We start from the raw sequence: 24181 nt of genomic DNA on the forward strand, positions 1-24181 counted from the left end.
CCTAAACAATCTGTACAATCTCCCATCTACTTGGGAGGCAGGAGCATCGCAAGTTAGAGGCCAGCCTCAGCAATTGAGCAAGACCCACTCTCAAAACGGAAAGGGATGGGGCTGTAGCTCCGCGGTAGAGTTACCTCTGTGCCAGGCCCTGGATTTGACTCCCACTACTGCAGAAAACAAAACTACAAGTTCCGAGGAAAGTAGCACCTCTGTGATAGCCACGGAGAAAGCATTTAATAAATATTATTTTAAAAAATTATTGTTTGTCCAGAAAAAAGTATTGTCTTGTTTCTTTGGAGTTTTCCCTGATTCCAGCCAAAGATCCCTCCTTTCAATACTTCCCCAGCACCTTACTCCCCACCCCGCTTATTGTCTTTTTTGGGGTGGGGGGAGGACCGGGACAAACAAAAACTTCACAAATCAGCCCAGTGCTTTATTCAGGAATGAAGTGTCACACAGGAGCAGGGGATGCAGGGACGAAATGACGCTGTGGTGGCACCCACTTTCCTGGTGGAAAATGAGCCACTGCACAAAGAAAGGGCCTGGGCTTATTTAGGTTATCTGAGAGGTGGTCTAGTGAGCATATCAATTTTCTTTGGACACCCAGGAATTTGGAGTTTGTTCTATCAGTCAGTAAAGGGGTCAGTTTTAGTGCTCAGGAATTTAGGGTCTGTTTTACCGGGCAAATGGGAGGGAGTCTAGGGTCAGTGGTCATTTTCTGGAATTTATTGTACTGGACCTGATAGAGGGCCTGGGGCCACTGGTTGGTATCCGAAAAAGATTTGTTTACAGAAGAGTTAATGCTTCAGCCTCTTCCCAGAGACTGCCTTTCCAGGTTTGATGGACACCTCTTCTCCAGGCTTTGTTTTATCATCTGGAAAGAATGTATTGGGAAAGGATCAACGCTCTCAATGTATGGCTTTCCTTCTCACTCACCTTTCCCCGGGTCTCACTACTTTTGGGGTTTGCCACTGTCCATATCTAATAGTTTTGTTTCATTTTATTATTTTTTGTAGTGCTAAAATAGAACCCAAATTCTCATGCACAGTAGGCAAACACTCTACCATTGAGCCACACACCTGGAGCACTCCTCCTTCACTTTCTTGAGGTTTTGTTAGTTTTTGTTTTGAGGATTTTGTTTGTCTTGTTTTGTTTTTGATATTGGAGATTGAACCCAGGGTTCTCACTCACGCTAAGCAAGCACTGAGCTACATCCCCAAACCTTTTTAAAATTTTATATTGAGACAGGGTCTCACTAAATTGACCAGGTTGAACTTGAGATCCTCCTGCCTCAGCCTTCTGAGTGACTGGGATTTTTATTGGCCTAATGGATAAAATGCCTGACTGCAGATCAGAAGAGAATGGGTTCAGCTCCTGCCCGGGTCACCAAAAGTGTTAACAGGTGACACTAATACCAGCCTGGAGGAACAGGCTGAGCTAAACTGCTCTCTGCTCCAGAAACAATTGGAGTCAAATTTATAGGAAAATAAGTTTTATTCAAAGCCAGTTTTGAAGATAAAAGAAACTTATTAATGAAAATGTTATAATTCCATATCATTCAATACCTTAGCCACCAGCCCCATGTAGCTACTAAATATTTGAAAATGTACCTAGTGCAACTGAAGAACTGAATTTTAAATTTTATTCATTTAAATTAATTTAACTTTAGACTTAAAAAGCCATCTGAGGCTAGTGGCTTTGGGATTGGACAGGGCAGTTCTAGCCCATAGTAGATACTTAACCAAGATTCTTTTTTTTTAATTTTTTAATGGAGATCAAACATAGGGCCTTGCACATGCTAGGGAAGAACTGTATCACTGAACTATATCTCCAGCCCCTTATTAGGTATTAAAAAAAAATGAAAGCGCATATAACTAAAAAGAACAAATGAATTTTTAAAAAAGAATGAAAGAAGAAGATAGTCATTGAGAAACAATTAGAGTACAAAATAGAATCCACAGGTATAAGAAACATAATTTCCTGTATATTTCTTGAATATACATCTCATCTCAGCCTCACACTATCAGTGCCTTTAATTCTACCTTAGATAAGTACAATTCTAGGGCTAGAGATGTAACTCAGTGGTAGAGTGCTTACCTAGCATGCACAAGGCCCTGGGTTGTAACCCCAGAACCACACATATACACACAACATATATACACACATACTGCTTACTGGGGAGATACACACACACACACACACACACACACACACACACACATAGGAATACATGTTCTTTTTTTGGGAAGGGTACCTGGGGTTGAAATCAAGGGCATTTGACCACCGAGCCACATCCCCATGCCCATTTTGTATTTTATTTAGAGACAGGTACTGAATTGCTTAGTGCCTCACTAAGTTGCTGAGGCTGGCTTTGAACTTTCGATCCTCCTGCCTCAGCCACCTAAGCCACTGGGATTACAGGCATGCCGGCACCACACTCAGCTGGAATACACATATGTATAAATGTGTACATTCATATATGTGTATGTGAGTGTGTATACCTGTTCTTGCTCTCTGAATGTCTGAATTAGTTGTTCTCTCAACCAAACTTGTCCGGTTTGGTACTGTTCCTCCCATAAAGCAAGCTGGTCTTAAAAGCCCTCTGGAGACAATATCTGGGCTCATCTGGTTTGGTCTGACCAGAGTAGAAAGGACTCTCCCCTTGGGGGCCTGGACTTCATTACATGGGAGTTATATGCTCTCAGTTTTTCTGCATTGGCATGCTGCCAAGTCATTTTAACAGTGGCAGTTGAAGCTGGTTTTCTGGGAAAACATCACAGGAGGAAAAGAAGCCACATTGTTGATAGCCTTATTGCTACTCCAGGAAACAGTGCAAACCCTGGTTAAATGACTCCCAGCCTGGCACCATAGATACTGGATTAGAATGGGCACAGGACCCCACTAAGCAGGGAGGGAGGCTGGGTTTGCCATTGAGGAGTGGACCCAAGGGAGGGGAGAGGCAGGGGAACGGAGTTCTTTCCAAAAGACTTTCTAGATATTCACTTAAAAACCAAACCTTGGACTGGAGTTTAGCTCCATGGTAGAGAGCTTGCCCAGCATGCTCAAGCCCTGGGCTCAATCCCCAGCACCACAAAATAAATAACTAAATAAATAAAAACCCAAATCAAATACTGTAGACAAGCAAGTCAAAGGGCAGGGTATAAAGCAGGATTATCACAGCCGAGTGGAGCTCCAAACTCAGTTCTTGTGTTCCAACGAGAGAAAATTTAAAGTCTGACACCAAAAGTTGTACAAGAGAACTTTATCAATACGATCAAAGTAAAGTAAGGCTCAAGCAAAAAGGATTTTCTAATCCCAGCGGTTTAGAAAATTGGAGGCTGAGGGAGGAGGATCTAACTCAACAAGACCCTGTCTCAAAATAAAATATTAAAAAGGGTCTGGGAATGTAGCTCAGTGGTTAAACACCCCTGGGTTCAATCTCTGGTTAACCCCCACCCCCACCACACACACACCAAACCCGCAGGGGGGGGGGATGGGAGGGAAAGCATTTTTGAGAGAGGGAGAGTTGGTTGTCACTGAGTAGAGAATGACAAAGGAAACAATGCTGCTTCTAAATTTATCACTGCTGGACGTTGGCCCTGAGAAGGGACGTTGGCCCTGAGAAGGGACGGGGTCTGGTACCAGGGATTGAACTCAGGGGTGGGCGCTTGACCAGTGAGCCACATCCCCAGCCCTCTTTTGTATTTTATTTAGAGTCGCCTCGCAGCTGCTGAGGCTGGCTTTGAACTCTCTATTCTCCTGTCTCAGCCTCCCAAACCACTGGGATTACGCATGTGCCGCAGGTGCCACTGTGCAGGTTTGGGGTCTGCCTTCTGCACTTTACACCAATCAGGTGTTCAAGTCCTTCAGGTGGTCCAGCGGTGGGGTTTTTGGTCCTCATTGGTCCTCTCCAGCACTGTCAGGTGGCCAGCCTATTCAGGGGAGCTTCATTTGCATGTCAGTCCAGTGTTAATGTGGGTCTTGGGGTCTGTGGCTGGCCAGGATTTACCTTAGTGCACCTGCACTACTAACCTCTCTTCTGCGATACACGGAGACACCCATGGCCATGATCCTGTTTTACACTGACCTCAGTAGAGTTACTTCCATTAATCCTTCTTTCCTTCTTTCTTTCTTTTTTTAATATATTTTTTTAGTTGTCAATGGACCTTTATTTACTTATTTAGTTAGTTATATGCGGTGCTGAGAATCCAACCCAGTGCCTCACACATGCTAGGCAAATGCTCCACCACTGAGCCCCAGCCCCAGCCCTAATCCTTTCTTTCTCTTGGTTGCTATCTGTTCATTCTCAAAGTTTATGCACTTGGCATTTTTCTGCAAGTTGTCTGATTATCCATTTGCTCTACAAGTAATTTAAAAGCAAAAGGCAACCTTAAAAAGTAACTTAAGAGGCTGGGGTTGTGGTTCAGTGGTAGAGCACTCGTTTAGCACATGCAAAGCACTGGGTTCGATCCTCAGCACCAAATAAAAATAAATAAATAAATAAGTAAAATAAAGGTATTGTGTCCAACTACAGCTAAAAAAAATTATAAAAAGAAAGTAACTCAAAACCTGTGACCTTGCCATGTGTTTCACTGCTATGACTAACTAATTCCATTTTTATGAGAATATATATGCTTCCACCATAGGTGCTAATAAATGCTTTGTCCTAATGAAGATCTATAAACATACTTGAGGCAGGTTTTCACACCATGTAAATTGTATGAGGATTATTGATGAAAGAGCAGAGTTAAGAGCTTTTTTTAGTAATAAAAACTCGGTGGCTGGGGTTGTGGCTCAGTGGTAGGGTGCTTGCCTAGAAAGTGTAAGGCACTGGGTTTGATCCTTAGCACCACATATAAATAAATAAATAAATAAATAAATAAATAAATAAATAAACAAACAAACAAATAAATAAATAAATAAAATTATTGTGTTCATCTTCAACTACAAATTATTTAAAAAAATAAGAGAAAGAAAGAAAGAAGAAGGAAAGGAAGGAAGGAAGGAAGGAAGGAAGGAAGGAAGGAAGGAAGGAAGGAAGAAAGAAAGAAAACCTCGGGTAAGGCTGGGCAAGGTGGTGCAAAGTGGGATTGCACCTGTAATCCCAGCGGCTCTGAAGGGTGAGGCAGGAGGATCTTGAGAGTTCAAAGCCAGCCTCAGCAAAAGCAAGGTGCTAAGCAACTCAGTGAGACCCTGTCTCTAAATAAAATACAAAATAGGGCTGGGAATGTGACTCGGTGTTGAGTGCCCCTGAGTTCAATCCCTGGTACCAAAAAAAAAAAAAAGTAATGGGGGTGTTTGGGATTGTGGCTCAATGGTAGAGCGTTTACCTGGCGTGTGTGAGGAACTGGGTTCGATTCTCAGCACCACATATAATTAATAAGTAAATTAAATAAAGGCATGTGTCCATCTACAACTAAAAAAAGAAAAACCTTGGAGAAGGAAGATGTAAATTGTTTACATTGTACCTACATTGGACATAGAGAAGAGGCAGGGGATTATACCAAGGAAGCAGGGAGAAGTGCTTGTGCATCCAACTGTTTGGGTTCTAAGCAGGATGCTGTGGTACCTGGGGGGTCATGATGGAATTTGAGTTAAGGATTTGGGGTTTTAAATTGGTTTTGTTTTTGCAATGTTGGGGATCAAACCCAGGGGCCCACGCGTGCCGGGCAGGTGCTCTGCCACTGAGCTGCACCCGCAACCCTGAGTTAAGGTTTTAACACATTGGCCTATAGTTTGTTAACTGATTAACTTCCTCCATCTCTCCTCCCTAGTTGCCTCCAACCTTTGTAATTCAGTTTAGGACATCCCAGAATTTTTTTCTCTGATCATATAATGATTGATTTTTTCCATACCTCTTATCAGTACTGACATTATATTACATATCCATTTGTTTTATTGGTACATGGAAGTAGACTTTGTTCTTCTTGACTCTCGTATTTCTAGTGTCTTAAAATAAGGACTGGCACACAGGAAGGTGCTCAACAAATCTGTTGAATGCCTAACAGGTAACAAAGATGTCCATTCTTCTCTGTCCCCAGCTCAGGGTGTCCTGCCTATACAAGCCTTAAAAGTTCAAGTGTGCCAGTGCCTGTAATCCCAGAGAGCCCTGCAGAGCTCTAAGCAGCTTTCAAACTTTTTTAACCATGATCCTTGGAAGAAATATATTCTATCCCTAGGGCGTGCGTGTGTGTGTGTGTGTGTGTGTGTGTGTACTTTATATGCTTTAGCATGAGCATGATTGATTCTGTTTTGGTCTGGTCTGGTCTGTTGGAGCCTAGTCCAAAATAATTGCTTTCCATAAACTTTGTTTAACGACACGTACGTAGCTGATATAGCAGTTACGTGTTGGGAGCTTGCTCACTCTTTCTTTCCTTCCTTCCTTCCTTTTCTTTTTCAGTTCTTTCCTTACTTCTTGAACAGATAAACTCGACTTTCTAAAAGTAAATCCACTCCCATCTTTATTTATTTTTTAAAAAATTTATTTATTATTTTTTTAATTGTAGTTGGACACAATACCTTTATTTTTTATGTGGTGCTGAGGATCAAACCCAGAGCCTTGCACGTGCTAGGTGAGCCCTCTACCGCTGAGCCACAACCCCAGCCCCCGCCATCTTTATTTTTATGTATTTAATTAAGAAAAAAAAAATTTTGTACCTGCAATTGAGCCCAGGGCTACTTAACTACTGAGCCACATCCCTACCCTTAAAAAAAAAATTCTGTTTTTTTCCTTTAGAAAAAGGTCTTGGCTGAGTTGCTCAGGGCCTCATTAAGTTGCTGAGGCTGGCTTTGAACTCAGGACCCTCCTGCCTGAGCCTCCAGAGCCGCTGTGTCTACTCACATCTTAGTCCTTTGCATCTGCTTGTCCCTCTGCCTGGAAACATGTCTAGTGATTTTGCTGTGGCTTTCTAGACCTGGCCCACCCAAGAAAGAGAGCCAGTTTTCCCCGAAGGACCACCCAGCTTCTTCCTCCCCATATCTCCCACAGCCTCTTCACATTTATAACAAAATGAAACAAAAAATTCTAACCACAGTCTCTAATTATCATGGCCCATTTCCACCCCCACCCCCAGAGGAAGTGTTATGAGGTCATCACCCTCCCACTGGGATATGCAATAATCTTTCTCTCTGCTTTCTGTGCCAGGGACACTACCACCTCTCCAGAGAACCTCACAGAAACTTACATTTGGAAACCTCTACAAATATATTTACAGACTCTCATACGTATTATAAAAACATTAGCCCCTAGTGTGTGTCAAACTCCCAAGCTAAGCACAGATAAGATCACATTTAACTCTTGAAGCAGCCCTCTAAGCTAGATACTATCCTCATCACTCCCACAGTAGAGATGAGGAAACTGAGACCAGAAGGATCAAGTAACCTAACCAAGGTCCCACAGCTATAGGTAGTAAAGTTGGGATGGAACCAATGACCTTATATTCCACTCTGCTCTCTCTAGTAACCTGGTGTAATATTTGTCTATTTGAGGCAACCAGTGTCCATGCTGGAAGATGACCCCACTCAGCACGGCTGGGGCGTGGTTCCAGGCTGTTAGCAGCTCCTTTATCCCTCAGGTACTAAACCTACGTGCTGCAGAGTGATGGATTCTATCCCCTTTATGTAGTGTGATTCAGAGGGACTTCACAGGAGAGGTGTCTGAGCCCCTGTGAGCTTCAGGATCTCTTCCAGATTTTGCTTCCACCTGTGTCCAGGGGAGATGAACTTATGAAAGCTCTCCAACACTCAAGGCCTGGGCCCTTCCCCTTTTGGCTGAGCTGTCTATCCAGCTCTCTGCCAAGATCCCTTCAGATGGAGTCTGGGCTTGAGGAGCAGGGCTTCCTTCCATGGGCTGGCCTGGGTCCCCAGCAGAGGGCTCAATCTGGCTTCAGACTGGTAAAAAGCCTTGAAATAATTCAGGTACATGTTAGCAGTTCTTTCTGAAGTGGGCTTTTTTTTTTTTTTCCCCTTTTACATGCTTATATACACATTCCATTTTCTTCAAAATAAATATTTGTTACTTTTCCTCAGTGCTAATTGAAAAACATCCAAAGATTCAAATTGAGAAAATCTGGATGCAAATACTGTACTTGGGGAAAATCGACCTTAGACGCTTCTCACTGGGCCTCATCATGCAATTTAAAACGTATTCATCATAGTAATCCCCCTTCCCGCCACTGGGGATCAAGCCCAGGGTGCTTTACCCATGGGTTACATCTCCAAACCTTTTAATTAAAAAAATATATATTTTTAGTTGTAGATTTTTTTTTGCGTATTTGGTGTTTTTTTATGTAGTGCTGGGGATCAAACCCACTGCTTCACGTGTACTAGGCAGGCGCTCTCCCATTGAACCACAACCCCAGCCCAGACCTTTTAATTCTGAGACAGAATCTCACTAAAATTGTTGATGCTGGCCTCGGATTTGGTGAACCTCCTGCCTCAGTCTCCGGAGTAGCTGGGGTTAGGGGTACATCACACGTAGCCCTGTTTTGAGTTTCAGTTCATTTACTCCTCAGCCCAAGTCTACGAGGCGGGTCCTCTCACCCGCATTTTACTGGCGAGGCCACTGAACCGCTAAGAGCGCTTTGAGCCGGCAGCGTGACCTCAGCCTAGTTTTAAACTACTGTCTAAACGGCCTCTCAAAAAGGGCTGTTGCAAGGATTACCCGGTAAGAATGCTCGTAAAGCGCTTAGCAAAAGCCTGGCACTTAGTAAGTGCGCAATAAATTTTCCTACAGTCTCGTTACGGTTCGGTGTTTTAAGTTTGTTGTTTTAAAAACACGCGCACCACACGATCGAACTCGGCAATCCCAACGCCTGCCAAGAGGGCGGGCTCCGGGCGGAAGGAGGCGGAGCCGGGCGCTCGGCGCTCCGGGGCGGGGCCGGGGCGGGGTCTGGGAGGCCCCGCCCAGCAGCACCTGCGACAGGTGGAGCGCGTAGCGCGCGGCGCTCGGCCATGTCTGCGGATGGATCCGGGCCGGGGACGGGGCTCGGACCGGGGTCCGAGCGGGGCCCGCTGTGCCCCGAGCACGGCCAGGATCTCAGCTGGTTCTGCGGCTCCGAGCGGCGGCCCGTGTGCGCCGCCTGCGCCGGGGTGGGCGGCCGCTGCGAGGGGCACCGCATCCGCCGGGCGGAGCAGCGCGCCGAGGAGCTGCGGGTGAGCGGGCGTGGGCCCGGAAGGCGGGGGACTCCGGGCGGCGGTGGCGCGCAGGGCCGGACAGGCAGGGACCCGGCGGCCTGGGTCGGGCTCCTCAGTGGTTTGGCCTGTAGAGCGAGGCCGTTGAAGGTGTGGCTTCTGGAATCGGGTTGATCCGAGTTCGAATCCCACCCTCTTCCGTGCTCCCTGTGAGTCACAAAACTCCCTGAGCCTCAGTGTCTTCATCTGTAATTGGGGGCAATAATAATAATAGTGGCATGTGTTTATTATAGTTGACCTTTGATAAAAGTGGGTCCTTCCTCACCCCTGGATTCAGACCCACACCCCTCTTTCCTGGTTTCCTGGTGAGGCGTTCTTTTTCCCTTCCAGGATTGGCCTCGACTGTACTGGTGTCACCTGGATGGGGAGGGGGCGGGGAAGATAACTGGAGATTCCCTTTCACCTGAGATTTCTTCTCACCTCCACTTTCAGCTTGGTTCCAGGCTGGTCACCTGTCACCACCCCTCCTCTGAGCTGCTGAGATTGGAGAGTCAGTCACTTTGGTGCTTCCTCCCTCCTTCCATCTTAGCTGTGGCCCCTGGGGATTTCCTTGCAATTGGAGTCGCCCAACCCCACCCTGGAGTTCAGCCCTGCTGTGCACTTGAGTGCTCTCACTGGGGACTTCACCTACTTAGAGTGGACTGTAATACACATACCTTACGGGGTGCTAGGGCCAGCAGGGGTTCAGTTATTTAGTGACATCTTGATTGGTCTTACCTGTCAACAATAGCGATGATGAAAATAAACTTGGATGATATGATATAATCAACTTGCATTAGGAATAGGAACCTCTCAAATTCCAAAGTACTTAAACATCTGTCTTCTCATTCCATCCAGACCAAGTCTTGGAAGTGGCAGTGCTACTCAGCATTTTATAGATGAGGAAACTGAGGCCCAGAGCAGGGCAGTAACTCCTTCTAGGTTTCCAATTGTCAATGGCTGGAGGCGGGGCACTTACTGACTAGGCAAGAGAAAGCCACCTCTTTGCTTCAGGGGTTAGGGGGAGGAAGTAATGCTAATGAGATGGAGAATTTCATGAAAACCTTAAAAAGTAGCCATGGGCATTTCTGAATGGTGAAAGTGGTAAAGGCTGGAGCAAGGTGGCAGACCTGGTGCTTATTTTGGAATGTACTCTGCCTCAGGGCATCTTACCTGACCCTTCTCCCCCAACCTCTCCTATTCACCCCTTTGCCTGAAGGGAGGTGGGCTTTGCCCTCAACCCCTTTCAATTTAGAGCAGAAATGTCTTTAGCACACTATCCCCTATCTCTCCAGCAAAGAAATTTCACACCAGGGCAAGACTGTTACTGAACTGGATCAAAACGGCACCAGTTCAACAGCTCTCTTACCTTCTGGATTCCTGCCAAGTTGCTTTTCAAAAGCTGGTCTCAGTTCTCCCAGTCCTGTGGTGCATGCTGATCACAGCCTCCTTGAGTCAGTTCAGTACTAAGACTTTGCATCTGCACCTGTGAATTGCCAGGCTAATTTCTACTTGTGGGAGGAAATATTTATGAGGGCTTCCTGGAAGAGATAACTGAGTTGCTTTTCAGTAGATGGAATGAGGCAAAACTCTTAAGGGGGAATCATGGAAGGACTGCTGCTTGGGAGTGCCCCAGCTGTTATCTGGAAAGATGGAGAGTAAAGCAAGGGCCTTACCATGTCACTTGGAGTGGGACACTTCTCTGTGGGCCTCATTTGCCTCATTTCTGAAACTCTTCCCTGTCCCCATATTTGATGCTAGTAGCTTTGGGAGCTGTGAATTGCTGGCCCTCTTGCAGTCAAGGCAGTGGGTGTTCATTCATTCCACAAATATTTATTTAGGGCCCTTTTGTGCAGGAACTCCTTTCTAGGGAGTAGGACGAAGAGAACAGGTCAAAGTCATGGTGCTTATATTCCAGTGGTGGGAACATAAGCAGTAAAAATAAACACACAGCATATAATCAGAGAGTTACAAGTTCAAGGGAGAAAAATAAAGCAAGGAAAAGATCAGGGGAGGGGGAATGTCAGGAAAGGCACTCAAAGAAGTAATATCTGGATGGAGTGAAGAAGCCACACATGGAGACTACTACAGAAGAAAGAAGGAAGGTGCAAAGGCTCTGAGGTCAGGACAAGTTTGGTGTTCTTAAGGAACATAAAGAAGGCCATTGTGGAGAGTGGTAGGAGGTGACATTAGAGACATAGGCAGAATCATGTCAGGTAGGCCCTTGTTGGCTAAGGTAGAAAGATTGGGCTCACCAGGAATACTCAGGAAAGCCATTGGAGGGTTTTGAGTAGGGTATGGCTTTATCTGACTTCCTTACAAAAGGCAGCCAACGAGGAGGGTAGAGGTTGAGAGTGGAATCCTGCTTGCAGGCCTAACAGGGTTCCTGTGAGAGATGATGGTCATCTGGGTAGAATAACAGGAGTGGAGGTGATCCCAAGTAGTCAGAAGACACAGGTTTTGGAGAGAGGGCTGATTAGACTCACTGATGATTTAGACATGGGGTTGGAGAGAAACTTCTGGGTTTTTAAGGTCTGGGTCACAGTTTGATAACGTGGTGCTGTTTCATGAATGGAGAAAACTTTGGAGAGAGTGGTTTGAGAAGCCATGTTCTGCTCAGGAGCAGGTGTGGAGAGTCAGCTGGGTATGAAGGAAGATTGAGAATGTATGGGAGGAAGTGATTATAATAATAGGTCATGGGATGTGGGGATAAAGAAGGAGGTGAGGGCTGGGGATATGGCTCAAGTAGCATACTCGCCTGGCATGCGTGAGGCACTGTGTTCGATCCTCAGCACCACATTAAAAAAATAAAATAAAGATATTGTGTCCACCTAAAGCTAAAAAATAAACATATTTTTAAAAAAGGAGGTGAAAGCTACAAAAGGGATGATGGGTAGCAAAACTTGGTAAGACTAGTGTATTGGTGACCCCAACTGAGCTTGCACTCTAGAGTTAGTGAGCTAGGAGAATAGGACGTGGCGGGCAGGATGTGGCATCCTTCACATGAAGATTTGGAGACAATATAATTTTTGATAATGATGCGGTTATAGACATGACCATGGGAGTGGGTGGCTGAGGTAGGGGAAAAGGGGAAAATCGTCGGAATGAGTGAATGGCTCATATGCATGGCCAAAGACACTATGAGGGTTGTTTGTGTTGCAGAACAAGATCGTGGACCAGTGTGAGAGGCTGCAGTTACAGAGTGCTGGCATCTCCAAGTACATGGCCGAGGTCCTGTCAGGGAAGAACCAGAGAGCAGTGGTAATTCTTCCTTTCTCTCTGTGCCCTCTCCCCAGGATAAGACCCTAACCCCAGGAACTTAGACAAGCCTAGGATCCCTTCCCAACCTCACAAACTCATTGTGGTACTAACAAAGACAGATGTCCAGGAAGAATGGTTTCCCATTTCTCTGAGACATGATTTTGCCATCTGGACAGAGTAAGCTTGTCTCTAGTACCACATTGCATACAAAGACTGCTAGAAAATTACTTTCTTGGGTGTCTTAGCGTAGAGAGAAGGGTAGCATGTTTTTTTTTTTAATCAAGCAGTACTCTATTACTTTATTACATTCCCAGCCCTGTTTATTTTTTATTCTGTGATAGGGTCTTGCTAAGTTGTCAAGCCTGGCTTTGAACTTGTGATTATACTGTCTCAGCCTCATAAGTAGCTGGGACTCCAGGTATGTGCCACTTTGCCTGGCAAGAGTAGCATTCTAATTATCTAATTATTCTGTAAAATATGATTATTTCATACTCAGTCCCAGACTTATAAATTATTTAGGGACTTTGACACTGAGTATTCCATATGATAATCTTATGCAGCGGGTAGCAGTGACATCCCTATTTATACATGGGGAATTGGGTTCCATGGAGGTTAATTGATTTGCCCAAGGCCACACTGCCTCCTGAGAGAGTCAGTTCTATGACCTGGACCTTCAGAGGCCCAGAACAGTGCCTCTTTTCCTACATCCACTGTCAGTCCTTTCCTTGGTGGACTTATTGCCACTGCTGTGTCTTCACTCTCAATATGCCCTTCAGGGAAGGGGCTATGCTTTTGTTTCTGCACATACCCTCCCTCCTTCCGCCATAATACCTGGAGCAGACTTGTCACTGACCTAATCAAAGTTCTTTTAATTTCATGAAACAGAACCCAGTCGAATTAGCATAAATAAAACGGAATTTCCTGGCAGGGTATATGAATCCTTGAAGCTTAAACGGAACTAGTATCAGGAACCAAAAAGCTGCTAGGAGTCCAGGCAGCTACCCTGTTCATCTTTGCTTTAGTTTGCATGGTGATCTCCATGTCTTAATCCCCTCAACCTGCCTGCCCCCCTGCTCATCCTTTTTATTTTCTTGTCTTATTGCACTGGTTATGATCTTAGTACAATGTTGATTGAAAGCTACTATAGCAGATCCTAACTTTAAGGGGGAACCTTCCAACATTTTATCATTCATTTATTTAACAAATTCTTTTTGAGTACTAACCATGTGCTAGACACTGTTATCCTATGTGCTAGGCATTCCACGGTGAACAAACTATATAAAAGTTCCTGTTTTCATGAAGCCTACATTCTTGTTGTGAGAAAGGGACAATAACAAATAAAAACATATTGCATCAGAAGGTGATACCTGATAAGGGGAAATGTAAAATAGGAAGGGGATAGGATGTTCGGAGGATAGGGGTTGCAGCCACATGTGCTGTGATCGTAAGTGACCTCATTAAGGAGGCTGATATTTGTACTAACACCTAGGAGGTGGGGGAACAGACCACACATTTGAGGGAAGAGTGCTCAAGAAAGAGGGCAAGTTCAGAAGCCCTTGTTGGAGGAGCAGCCTGGAGGCCTGGGAGGCTGATACAGAGTAAACAGGGGGGGAGGCAGGAGGAGATGAGATCCCAAGGGCAGCGGGAGAGGAGAGTGGGATTGTATCCTCATCGGCCATGCAGGGACTTTGCCTTTCATTGTGGGTACAATAGGAAACCATAGGAAATTTTTGAGCAGAGTAAATGCTATAATTTAAGATTAAAGAAAAACATTTTGGCCGATATATTGAGCCGTGACTATGGACAGCAAAAGTAAAAGCAGGGACACCAATTAGAAAACAGTTATAATAGCCCAGGTGGAAGACAGTGGTTCATACCCACGCAGATTCACTAGGCTACTCTTTTCTCCCCAAAATTGAGGAGCTTCTGTCAAACAGGCATGACTATTTCCTGCACTGTACAAAGCAGGCCTTCAGGGACAGGACACAGGAAAGTGGCTGGGTGTCCCTGGCTCTCTGACACGAAAGCAGTTCTGCTCTGTTTTCTGGCAAGAGTACAAGTGCAGGTGCTTTTGCAACTGATGCCTTTGGGGAGGATTGGTTATCCGATGGCATTGGTGTTGGAGAATACAGTTGGCCTGAGAATCAAGAGAATTGGGTCCTGGTCCCTGCTCTGCCACCCATTTGTCATGTGCATGCTTCCAAGAAAGATTCGTGATTGTCAGGAAAAATGTCCCACTCAGTCATCCAGTGAATATTTGGGTACCTACTGTATGTCAGACACTGTGCCAGGAGTTAGAAGACACTCAGTAATTTCTTTGGCTGGGAATTTCTTTCAGGTCTCTTCTGTGGCAGATAAAAACTATTAGGAATTAGTTGGAACAGTCTTAGGAAGTAATGCTTTCTGTCCTTCTACATAGTGAAATAGGGAGGACTTTATAGGCTCTTCTGTAATTCTCTGACTTTGGTCCCTTGGCCTTGCTATTCCCAACTGTGACAATAAGCAGGTGGTTCCAGTTGATCTCCACATCCTGCCCAGTTCCTTCATCCTGTGATCATGGCCTCATGAGGTACAGCCTGTCATCTGGATCTTAATTTTTTCCCCCTAAACCATATTTTGGAAGTCTAAGGCTGGGATGTGAAGTAAATCGCTTCAACACTGTCATTCCCCTTGGCATGTCCATTGTGGACATTGCTAGTCCATCTCATACTCCCTCCTTCTGAGCCCAAACGCTCTAATCCAGACTGAGACATTGCCAGGACCTTATTCTTCATTTTACTCCGTGACAGAGCATGGCCAGTTCAGCACGGGAGCTGGTTATCCAGCGGTTGAGCCTGGTGAGGAGTCTGTGCGAGAGCGAGGAGCAGCGGTTACTGGAACAGGTGCATGGCGAAGAGGAGCGGGCCCACCAGAGCATCCTGACCCAGCGGGTACACTGGGCCGAGGCTCTGCAGAAGCTCGACACCATCCGCACCAGCCTAGTGGACATGCTCACCCATCTGGATGACTTCCAGCTGATTGTAAGTCAGGCAAGGGTGAAGTCCAGACGCCCCAGAGTTTGAAAACACTGGAAATGTTTATTGGTAGGAGGTGCGTGGCAAAGAGGATTTGAAGCAGGGCTGAGTGACAAAGATTACTTGCTTGGCTAAATTTTAGTCTGGCTTCTGAATGTTCTCCTAGGCCCATCTGTGTACTTCTTTGTAAAATCTACTTTTAGCAAAAGAATCCCGCTAAGTCAGTTTAGCCAGAACCCCTTCATTCTTTTTATTTTTTTAAAAATAACTTTATTTTATTTGTTTATTTTTATGGGGTGCCACGGATCGAACTCAGTGCCTCATGCATGCTAGGCAAGCGCTCTACCACTGAGACCCATTCTTGATTTCTGATTTTTCTCAATACCTAATTGGGCTTCTCATCCTCCATCATCTACAGATGATGTCTGATCATCCCGGCTTGTCTTTAGCAAGAGTCCTAATAAGTTGATTTAGCCAAAATTCCCCTTATCCTTATATTTCCTCTTGGTAATTTTCCATTCACTGACTTCCAAGATGTTCCTGGGCTGTGAATTCCCACCTGCCCATGTTGAATTCAGAGTTGAGCCCAATCTCTTCCTGGTTGCAATGGTTCCTGTACCTATCTCCATGTTCCTGAATAAGTCTTCCATACTGTGCTTTAATAAGTACCACTGAATATTTTCTTCTTTAACATGAGGCCAGAAAATCAAATTATAAGAGGGTTTGGGGCAGCTGGTAGTGATATTCTTTCAGTAGTACACAAATGTTTACTGTTTCATGCTAGGCATGCCCCTATGGGGCAGAGTTTCAGAATACAGCTGCCAATTGCTCCCAGCCTTATGAAGAAGATGAATATGTAAATTGAGAACTGGGATGTTAAAGGATATGTAATCACTCAGAGCTAGGGACCTCACAATCTGGGCTGGGGGAAGGAAAGGGTCAGTGAAGGCTTGCTGGATGAAGTGATGTAGAAGTGATAAGAGTCGCATGGGAAAGGAAGTGGAAGGTGGAGAGAGTTCAGGAGTGTGCCGAGGGCACGCTGCACTTGAGGGAGCTGACGAGGGCTCCAATGAAACACAGCTCATCTCCAATCCTGCCAGAAATTACCATGATTAACATTTGGCTTGTAATCTTTCAGAATATTGTGTAGATATACAGATACCTTTAGTTTTGAAGGGACAGTGTGACATCGGAGGTAAAGGCCAAGCAGAGGAAGGAGAATGTGGAACAACTGGGCCCTCCCACTGCATTTTCAGTAGGGCAGTTTCCATGACTGCCCTGCATTGTGCTTTCACAAGTCACACAGCTTCCCTGTACAGAGCACATTCTGTCCTAGACACTGGGACAGTCACAATAGAGGATCTAGAGAGTCTCAGCTGTCCAGGAGCTGACAGTCTTCATGGGGGATATTGGCAAATGGACGACGGTCTTGAAGTGGAGTTGAGGGAAACCCAGGATACCCCGGGGTAGGAGCAGTAGAGTGATTCATCCTGTGCATGTGTCACGGGGATGAGTGGGAGAAAAGCAACCCATACAACTTGATTTTGGCTTTAGGGGAAGGAGTAGGAGCTTTGGTCCTAGAGTCTGTGTCTACATGGAACCCTCTCTACAAGGCAGTCAAGTTTTGACTGCCTGCTGGGTGTCTGGTGCCAAGTCTGACATTGTTTTCTTTCTTTGCAGCAAAAGGAGCAGGAGATTTTTGAGAGGTGAGTATGGTCCTGAGGTTTGCTTAGGTAGTCACAGACCCTAGGCCTCTCCCCAGTCTCTGCTCTTTGGAGAAAGTGTCAGGCATGCGACTGAGTGACATCCCTGGATGGCTTGATGGTCAGGGCTTCCTGCCCCTGGTCTAGACAGTTGCTTTAGACCCACACGGAGGAGCACTGAACATATACTTATTAACCAGAGCCTTGCCATGGACTCTTTTTGATTGCTTATTTGTTTTGGTTTGTTGTTTTTTCAGGAGAGGATTGAACTGGGGCCTATATGCTAGGAAAGTGCTCAATCACTGAGCTGCAGCCCCAGGCCCTCGCCATGGGCTTTTAAAAACTTTTTTTGTTTTTTGCAGTTCTGGCATTGAACCCAGCAGCTCTTCATGCTAGGCAAGTGCTGTGCCTCACCCTCAGACCACCATGAGCTTTCTTTCTGTTTTTTTTTTTTTTTTTTTGTATTGGGTGTTGAACCCAGGGACACTTGACCACTAAGCCACATCCTCAGCCCTTTTTTTTTTTTTTTTTTTTTTAATGTATTTAGAGGGGCTGGGGATATAGCTTAGTTGGTAGAGTGCTTGCCTCACATGTACCAGGCCCCCGGTTTGATCCCCTTTAGTGGCTTCTGGGTGGAATTGGTTGCTAAATATTTTTTCTTTCTGATACCAAGGATTGAACCCAGGGGCACTTAACCACTGAACCACATCCCCAGCCCTTTTTAATTTCTTTTTTCAGAGACAGGGTCTAAATGAGGTTGCTTACAGCCTCACTAAGTTGCTGAGACTGGCTTTGAACCTGTGATCCTTCAGCCTCAGCCTCCCAAGCTCTGAGTAGCTGGGACTACAGGCATGCGCCACTATACCTGGCTGGCTGCCAGTCTTGATGTCACTGTGTTAGTAGGAGAATTTTACTTCTCTCCTTCTCCACTCACCCCATAATGATCCAGGTGTATTTCCAGAAGCTTCTTGAATCTCTTTTTTTTTTTTCCCCCTGCATAAGGACCGAGGAAGCAGAGGGCATTTTGGATCCCCAGGAATCAGAAAAATTAAACTTTAATGAGAAGTGCACTTGGAGTCCACTACTGACCCAGCTCTGGGCAACGGCGGTTCTTGGTTCTCTCTCAGGTTAGGAGCTGCAAAAGCCTGACACCTTCAGGAGCAATTGGGCTTCTGTCTGTCTGTCTGTCTGTCTGCCTGGGGTTTGTTCTGGAACAGTAGCTCAGGCAACCTGTGGTGCCTGAAGTTGGCTGCTCAGGGGGCTGTGGCTGTGGACAGGGCTGAGTAGCTGGGCCAGGTCCCTCTCATTGCTAGACCAGTCTGCCCTGTGGTTGGATCTAGGATTAATTTTCTTCCTGTAAAGCACATCCTCCTACTTTCTGCCCTTCTAGGGCAGCTCATTATGATTTCTTGGAAACCTCAGTTTTCTCTTTAAGAAAATATAACCGATGGCCAGCTGGAGGGCAGATGGACCAGGGAGGACACTGCCTGGCTTTGTCTCATCCATGCGCTTTACAGAGACTCAGACTGACCGTGGGCCTGGCTCTGTGCTGCATCCTAGGGCCACACAGGTTAACGTGACGCCGTCTTCTACCTCCAGGGATTCCCACTTAGCATGGGGGTCTCAAAGCAGGCTTCTTCAAGGCTGGATAGAAGCTTCTGTACTCCAGTGGTAGTCTTTGCACAGTTCACGGGAAGGTTAGGTTAGTAGACTGACTCTTTTTTCTATTTTAACCCTCCCCCTGCATATTATCCTTAAATTTTTGACCTAAGCTATAGCTTGTCTACACTAGGTTCTAGTGTCAGATGGCACCTGAGTTTTCAGCAGCCTATTAACTTTTGAAAACTGCATGTCTCATGCTTCCTAGCTTCAGGAGCTCTGTCTCCAGGGTAAGTCATATCTGGAGGACACAGATATGACCAGCTAGCAATCAGTATGACCTGTGCTAGATGCACCAACAAAATGCTGAGTCTTCATTTGACCCTGCCTCCCACTCAGCATGGAACCCTGAGCAACTCACTGCTCTTTCTGCCTTACTTCTGTCAAAGTTTACAATCGAAATCTTCAGCTAGTAATAACTGCTGTTACCATGGGTACAGTTTATCGAGCACTTACATGTTAGGCACTTCACATGTATTTTTTAAAATTTTATTTAATGTTCATGACCACCCTGTGATATTCTATTTGATAGCTGTTTTACAGACAAGGAAACTGAGGCTCAGAGAGAGTAAATGGCTTGTCTGAGTCTGACTGCCAGTGAGTGATGAGAAATCTCTTTGCTACCTTATGGGATCAGGATGGGGCTTTCTGGGAGGGGCCTGGATGACTCAGAATTCTTTCTGGCAGGCATGGAGGACATCCGCATTGATGAGAAGACTATCAGCCCCTCTCTGCAATTGTCAGATGATCGAAGGACCCTGACCTTCAGTGCCAAGAAGTCCAAGGCCTGTGCAGATGGCCCAGAGCGCTTCGACCACTGGCCCAATGCTCTGGCTGCCACCTCCTTCCAGGAAGGGCTCCATGCCTGGATGGTGAATGTCCAGAACAGTTGTGCCTATAAAGTGGGCGTGGCCTCAAGCCAGCTGCCCCGCAAGGGTTCTGGTAGTGACTGCCGCCTGGGCCACAATGCCTACTCCTGGGTCTTTTCCCGCTATGATCAGGAGTTCTGCTTCTCGCACAACGGGCGGCATGAGCCCCTGGGGCTGCTGCAGTGCCCCGCGCAGCTGGGCGTGCTGCTGGACCTGCAGGCACAAGAGCTGCTCTTCTTCGAGCCGGCCTCGGGCACCGTGCTCTACTCTTACCGCACAGCCTTCCCTCGGCCCCTCCGCCCAGTCTTCGCTGTGGCCCACCAGACGATTTCCATCATCCACTGACCTTGGGCCACAGGGAGGCCAGCTCCACCTCCCATCACCTTCTCAGGCCAGGCCACATATCTACTGGATGTCCTTTCCCCAAATGGTGTGGGGTTTCTAAGGGAAGCAGGGTCCATGCCCAGTGGGCAGCTTCAGGAGCAGTAGATATTGTTTCAGACCTGGACAAATCCTTTAAATCCTGGCCGTCTCTGGCTCCTGGGACTTTACTCCCAGTCTACCACGCATCTGCCCCTGTGAGGTGTCTCCTTCACCACTTTATCTCTGGCAACCAGCATGGTATCTGGTGCATAATGAGGGAGCAGTAATTATATGGTGAGTGAGTAGGTGGATGGACAGATGGACAGGTGACTGGGCAGATGTAGTTTCTGGAGAAGCACTTCAGCCCCGTCCCCCCAGCTTCTCACATATGGAAGGGATTCTCTGCAGAGAAGCCTATGGCTGAAGACTGTCCTCTTAGTTCAGTACTTCTCCATCTTTTTCAGGACATGGCACAATGAGAAAATATTTTTTTAGTACACAAGGACCACCTGGAAGAGATTTAGAACTTCTGTGAGGCTGTTCTTGGGCAGAATAGTCTGGCCTGGGAATGCCCAGGTCCTGCCCTGGCTCAGAAGACTGAGGGATCCTACCTCCAGGAAACCTAACGGCAGCACAGCCATGGGCATTTGCCCCAGACCCAGAGGCTGAGCGCCAGCTTGTGCCCACCCGTGTTAATGGTTGGAATAAGTAAATGTTTCCCTTGAAACATTTACTGGTGAGTGCCCCTCTGACTTAAAGACCTAGGGTAAGAGTTTCAGGTCTAAAAGAGCTTCAAGTAAGAACTGAGGACTGACCTTAGGGAACATGGACATGATTAAAGGTCTTAAAAGACTTGAAGACTTCTTGTATGTTCTTTGTTAGTAATTGGCTACAGACTGTGCTGGCTCAGTCTTAACCCTCACACACAGCGAGGCCTAGCCGAAAGACTCTGCAGACATTTACTGGGATCAAGGGCAAAGCCCTTAGTGTTCTCCTTCATGAGCTGACCCAAGAATAGTGTTCTTCAAACTTTTATTCAGGAACACTCTTAAAAAGCAGCCTTACTCTGGGCATGGTGATATGCTCCTGTAATCTCAGCAACTCCAGAGGCACATTTAATTGCAAGTTCAAGGCTAACCTCAGTAATTTAGGGAGACTCTGCCTCAAAATGAAAAATAAAAAGGGCTGGGGATGTAGTGCAGTAGTAAAGCACCCCCGTTCAATACCCAGTACCAAAAAAAGCTTTATCAGGGCTGGTGCTGGAGTTCAGTGGTAGAGCTCTTGCCTAGTATGTGAGAGGCCCATTTGGGTTCTATCCCTAGCATTGCAAAAACAAAACAAAATACTACCTGCAACATAGGGCTCTGGGTTCAAAGAGGATGTGAACCAGAGCCCTCCCCACTTGAAAATCACTGTTTGAAAATCACTGCTTAATCAGGGGAGGTCATAAAGTAAGGTCGCTGGCGTCAGTGGACAATGAAATAAAATAGTCTAAGATTCAAAGACAACTATTCCTCTGCCTCAGCCATTTCTGGCCATGCATTAATGTGGCCCCAGAATGGATGGGGGCAGAGGTCTTCGGAGAAAAGCTGAAAAAAATCCCCATCTTGAGGTCGAAAAAAAAGATTTTTTTTTTTTTTTTTATTCCAGTGCCAGAATAGAACTTGTGGCCTCATGCATGCTAGGCAAGCGCTTTACCACTCAGTCACATCCCTGCCCTTTTTTTTTTTTGAGAACTCTCATTAGATTGCTTAACAGTTTACTTAAAGAAACTGGGCTGATTAAACCCACAGGCCTCTGGTTGGCAACTCTAGGTGGAGATGATCTTCAAGGCCCTTGCAGCTCTGAGACTAAAGTTCATGACCTGTGTCTTCATTGCTGGGACACTTGGGCATTACTGTTGAGTCACCTGGTCTTGGTGCCAGGCCCAAGAAAGATAGACACAAATGGTTTGATCAAGTTTGAAGGGGTCTTTCCCACCTTTTCCTGGGCACAGCCCCTGCCCAGAAATCTGGGTCAAAACCACCCTCTCCTCTTTGGCACTGGACGGCCCCCATACCTTGCTCCCTCCACCTCCCACAGAGCCCTCACAGGTCATGGGCACACTGCAGGAATGTCCCCTCAAACCTCTGCCCAACCTCACCACCAGCTTAAGGTTCTGTCCAGAGCCCTCCTTGTCCACTGGCACCAGAACCCACACATTTGTGCCTGCCTGTTTTTAAGTCTATGGTTAAAACCTGTGCCTGGCACTGGGCAAGGCAGAGAGATCTGGAAAACAAGTGCATTGGTGAGGCAGGAAGAGACATGGAGTTTTAAAACCCAACCTACTCTTTCAGCCTCCAGTTGCTTTCCCCACGTCCTGAGCTTGTCCTTGTTCCCTTGATCTCCTACCCCCATGCTGGCCCCTGTGACTAGGGTGCTCTTTAGGAATGACATTGCTCATGATGACGTTCCTCTTCTCCCAGGATCTCTACTGCACTGTTTTATGTGACAAGGCTCCCTGTCCACTTGAAACCTAGTGGTCCAAGTCAATGGGCTTTGGGATTGGATGGGTTTAAATTGGAACCCTGGTTCCTGCGCATGCTGACTGCAGCTGCATTACCATGTCACCTAACCCCCGAATCTCCATTTCTTTATTTGAAAAAAAAAGGGGGGTGGGTGGGTGGGTGGGATAGTTATGCCCACTTGGGAGCTTCAAGGGTCACATTGAGAACTTAGCAGAGTACCTAACACAGGGCAGGCATAGCCATCAGTCTAACTCTGTGACTAATCATGGTTGTTTCTTACGTCAAATTTCCTGTTTAGACTATTCAGTGTCCTACAGCAATGGCTTAGTGCTGAGAGCCATTGCCAAGTAGGAATTGTTGGGGTGCAGCGGAGCGTCGGAGGGAGAGACCACACAAGAGACTCACTTCATGCAATCGCAGGGGGGAAATTTATTAGGGATCCGTTCCAGCGCGCTGGGACTCTGTGCTCACTCAAGAAGGGAGATGAGCCCAGAGCCCAGAGCAGAGGTCAAGTGGAGCTTAAGTACACTTTTTGGAGAGGGCAGTGGGCTTTGCATACATCAGAACAAATCATCATGAGGCACGGGAAAATTGAACAACATCTCTGAGTCATGATTAGTACATACATTGGCGGGAACAGTTTGGGCAGGGGTGATTGGTGCTCCTAGGTGGGGTACACATTCAAACTGATTGGTTTAGGTCCTGCAATGCCTACGTGCCAAGCAACTCGGAACCCTTAGCTATTAAACAACCAGAAAGTCAGTGGAAATATTTACTGGGCAGTTCCAGTATTGTCCTAACAGCTACAGGGATTACAGGTTTCGGGGGTAGCAGAGGGACTCTAACAATACCTAGTCTTTTACTTTTTAACCCAATCCCTGCACTTTGGAAACTTTAGGATGCCTGGTCTTTTACACTTTAACTCAGGCTCTGCGGCTTAGAATCAGCTTAGAAGTTTTACCTTTACAGAATGACGCATCAAAATTTCCTTGCCAGCGTACTTGACATTGCATGTATGCTTGAGAAAGGTGACCCTGCTCAAGGACCAGGGTGGATCCGGGTTTAAGGAGGATCCTACTGGATTAGGATGGATCAGGTTTTAGGGAGTATCCCGCTCCTTGGGTTTAGGGCGGTTCCAGGTTTAAGGTGTACCCTTCGGGGAATAGGGCATATCCTGCTGCCTCAGCATGCCGGATCCTTGAGTTCCCGTTGAGTTCTCGTGGGGTTGAGAAAGTATTTGGGATTCAAAGCCTGGTGGAGTATGTGAATTTGGAAGAAGAACATGAATTTCCCCAGAACGTGTTTGTAGAGGGCCGGTGTGAGTTCGGGAACAAAGAATTGCTGTTTGAATCTACAAAGCTGTGAGTGGCTTGTGATTTTGTGCCCAGCCAGACTGCGGCAGCTTAGCATCAAATTAAGTTATAAACTCAGGCTTGGTGAGGAGGTGGGTCTCAAAGGTTGAATAATAAGAATAAGAATTCTGCTTCAAATTATTATTATTTCATAATAGGGTTTTAGGTCTCCAATGACAAAAGGACCTTGCTACTAAAAGTTTTTAAATGCCTGTTTTTTTTTTTTTGGTGGTGGTGCTGGGGATAGAATCCAGGGCTCATATATGCTAGGCAAGCACTTTA

The 24181-nt window shown here is 46.2% G+C and overlaps 1 protein-coding gene across 1 annotated transcript; it reads left to right on the forward strand.

Moving 5' to 3' along the window:
* Positions 1–8952: 8952 nt before the first annotated feature.
* On the forward strand, positions 8953–20022 carry Bspry (B-box and SPRY domain containing). The gene is made up of 6 exons (XM_026393354.2): positions 8953–9153; positions 12334–12432; positions 15222–15452; positions 17127–17152; positions 18152–18276; positions 19496–20022. The coding sequence occupies exons 1-6, from the start codon at positions 8953–8955 to the stop codon at positions 20020–20022; spliced, it is 1209 nt and encodes a 402-aa protein (XP_026249139.2).
* The last annotated feature ends 4159 nt before the right edge of the window (positions 20023–24181 follow it).

Source organism: Urocitellus parryii, chromosome 4 (genome assembly GCF_045843805.1).
Source record: "Urocitellus parryii isolate mUroPar1 chromosome 4, mUroPar1.hap1, whole genome shotgun sequence".
NCBI classification, from domain to species: domain Eukaryota; kingdom Metazoa; phylum Chordata; class Mammalia; order Rodentia; family Sciuridae; genus Urocitellus; species Urocitellus parryii.

What these genes read in the sequence shown, in the direction of transcription:
- Bspry (XM_026393354.2), top strand. Translation starts at nt 8,953, where the DNA reads ATGTCTGCGGATGGATCCGGGCCGGGGACGGGGCTCGGACCGGGGTCC. An exon ending in AGCGCGCCGAGGAGCTGCGG is followed by an intron (nt 9,154 to 12,333) that starts GTGAGCGGGCGT and finishes TTTGTGTTGCAG; the next exon opens with AACAAGATCGTGGACCAGTG. An exon ending in GGTTCTTGGTTCTCTCTCAG is followed by an intron (nt 18,277 to 19,495) that starts GTTAGGAGCTGC and finishes TCTTTCTGGCAG; the next exon opens with GCATGGAGGACATCCGCATT.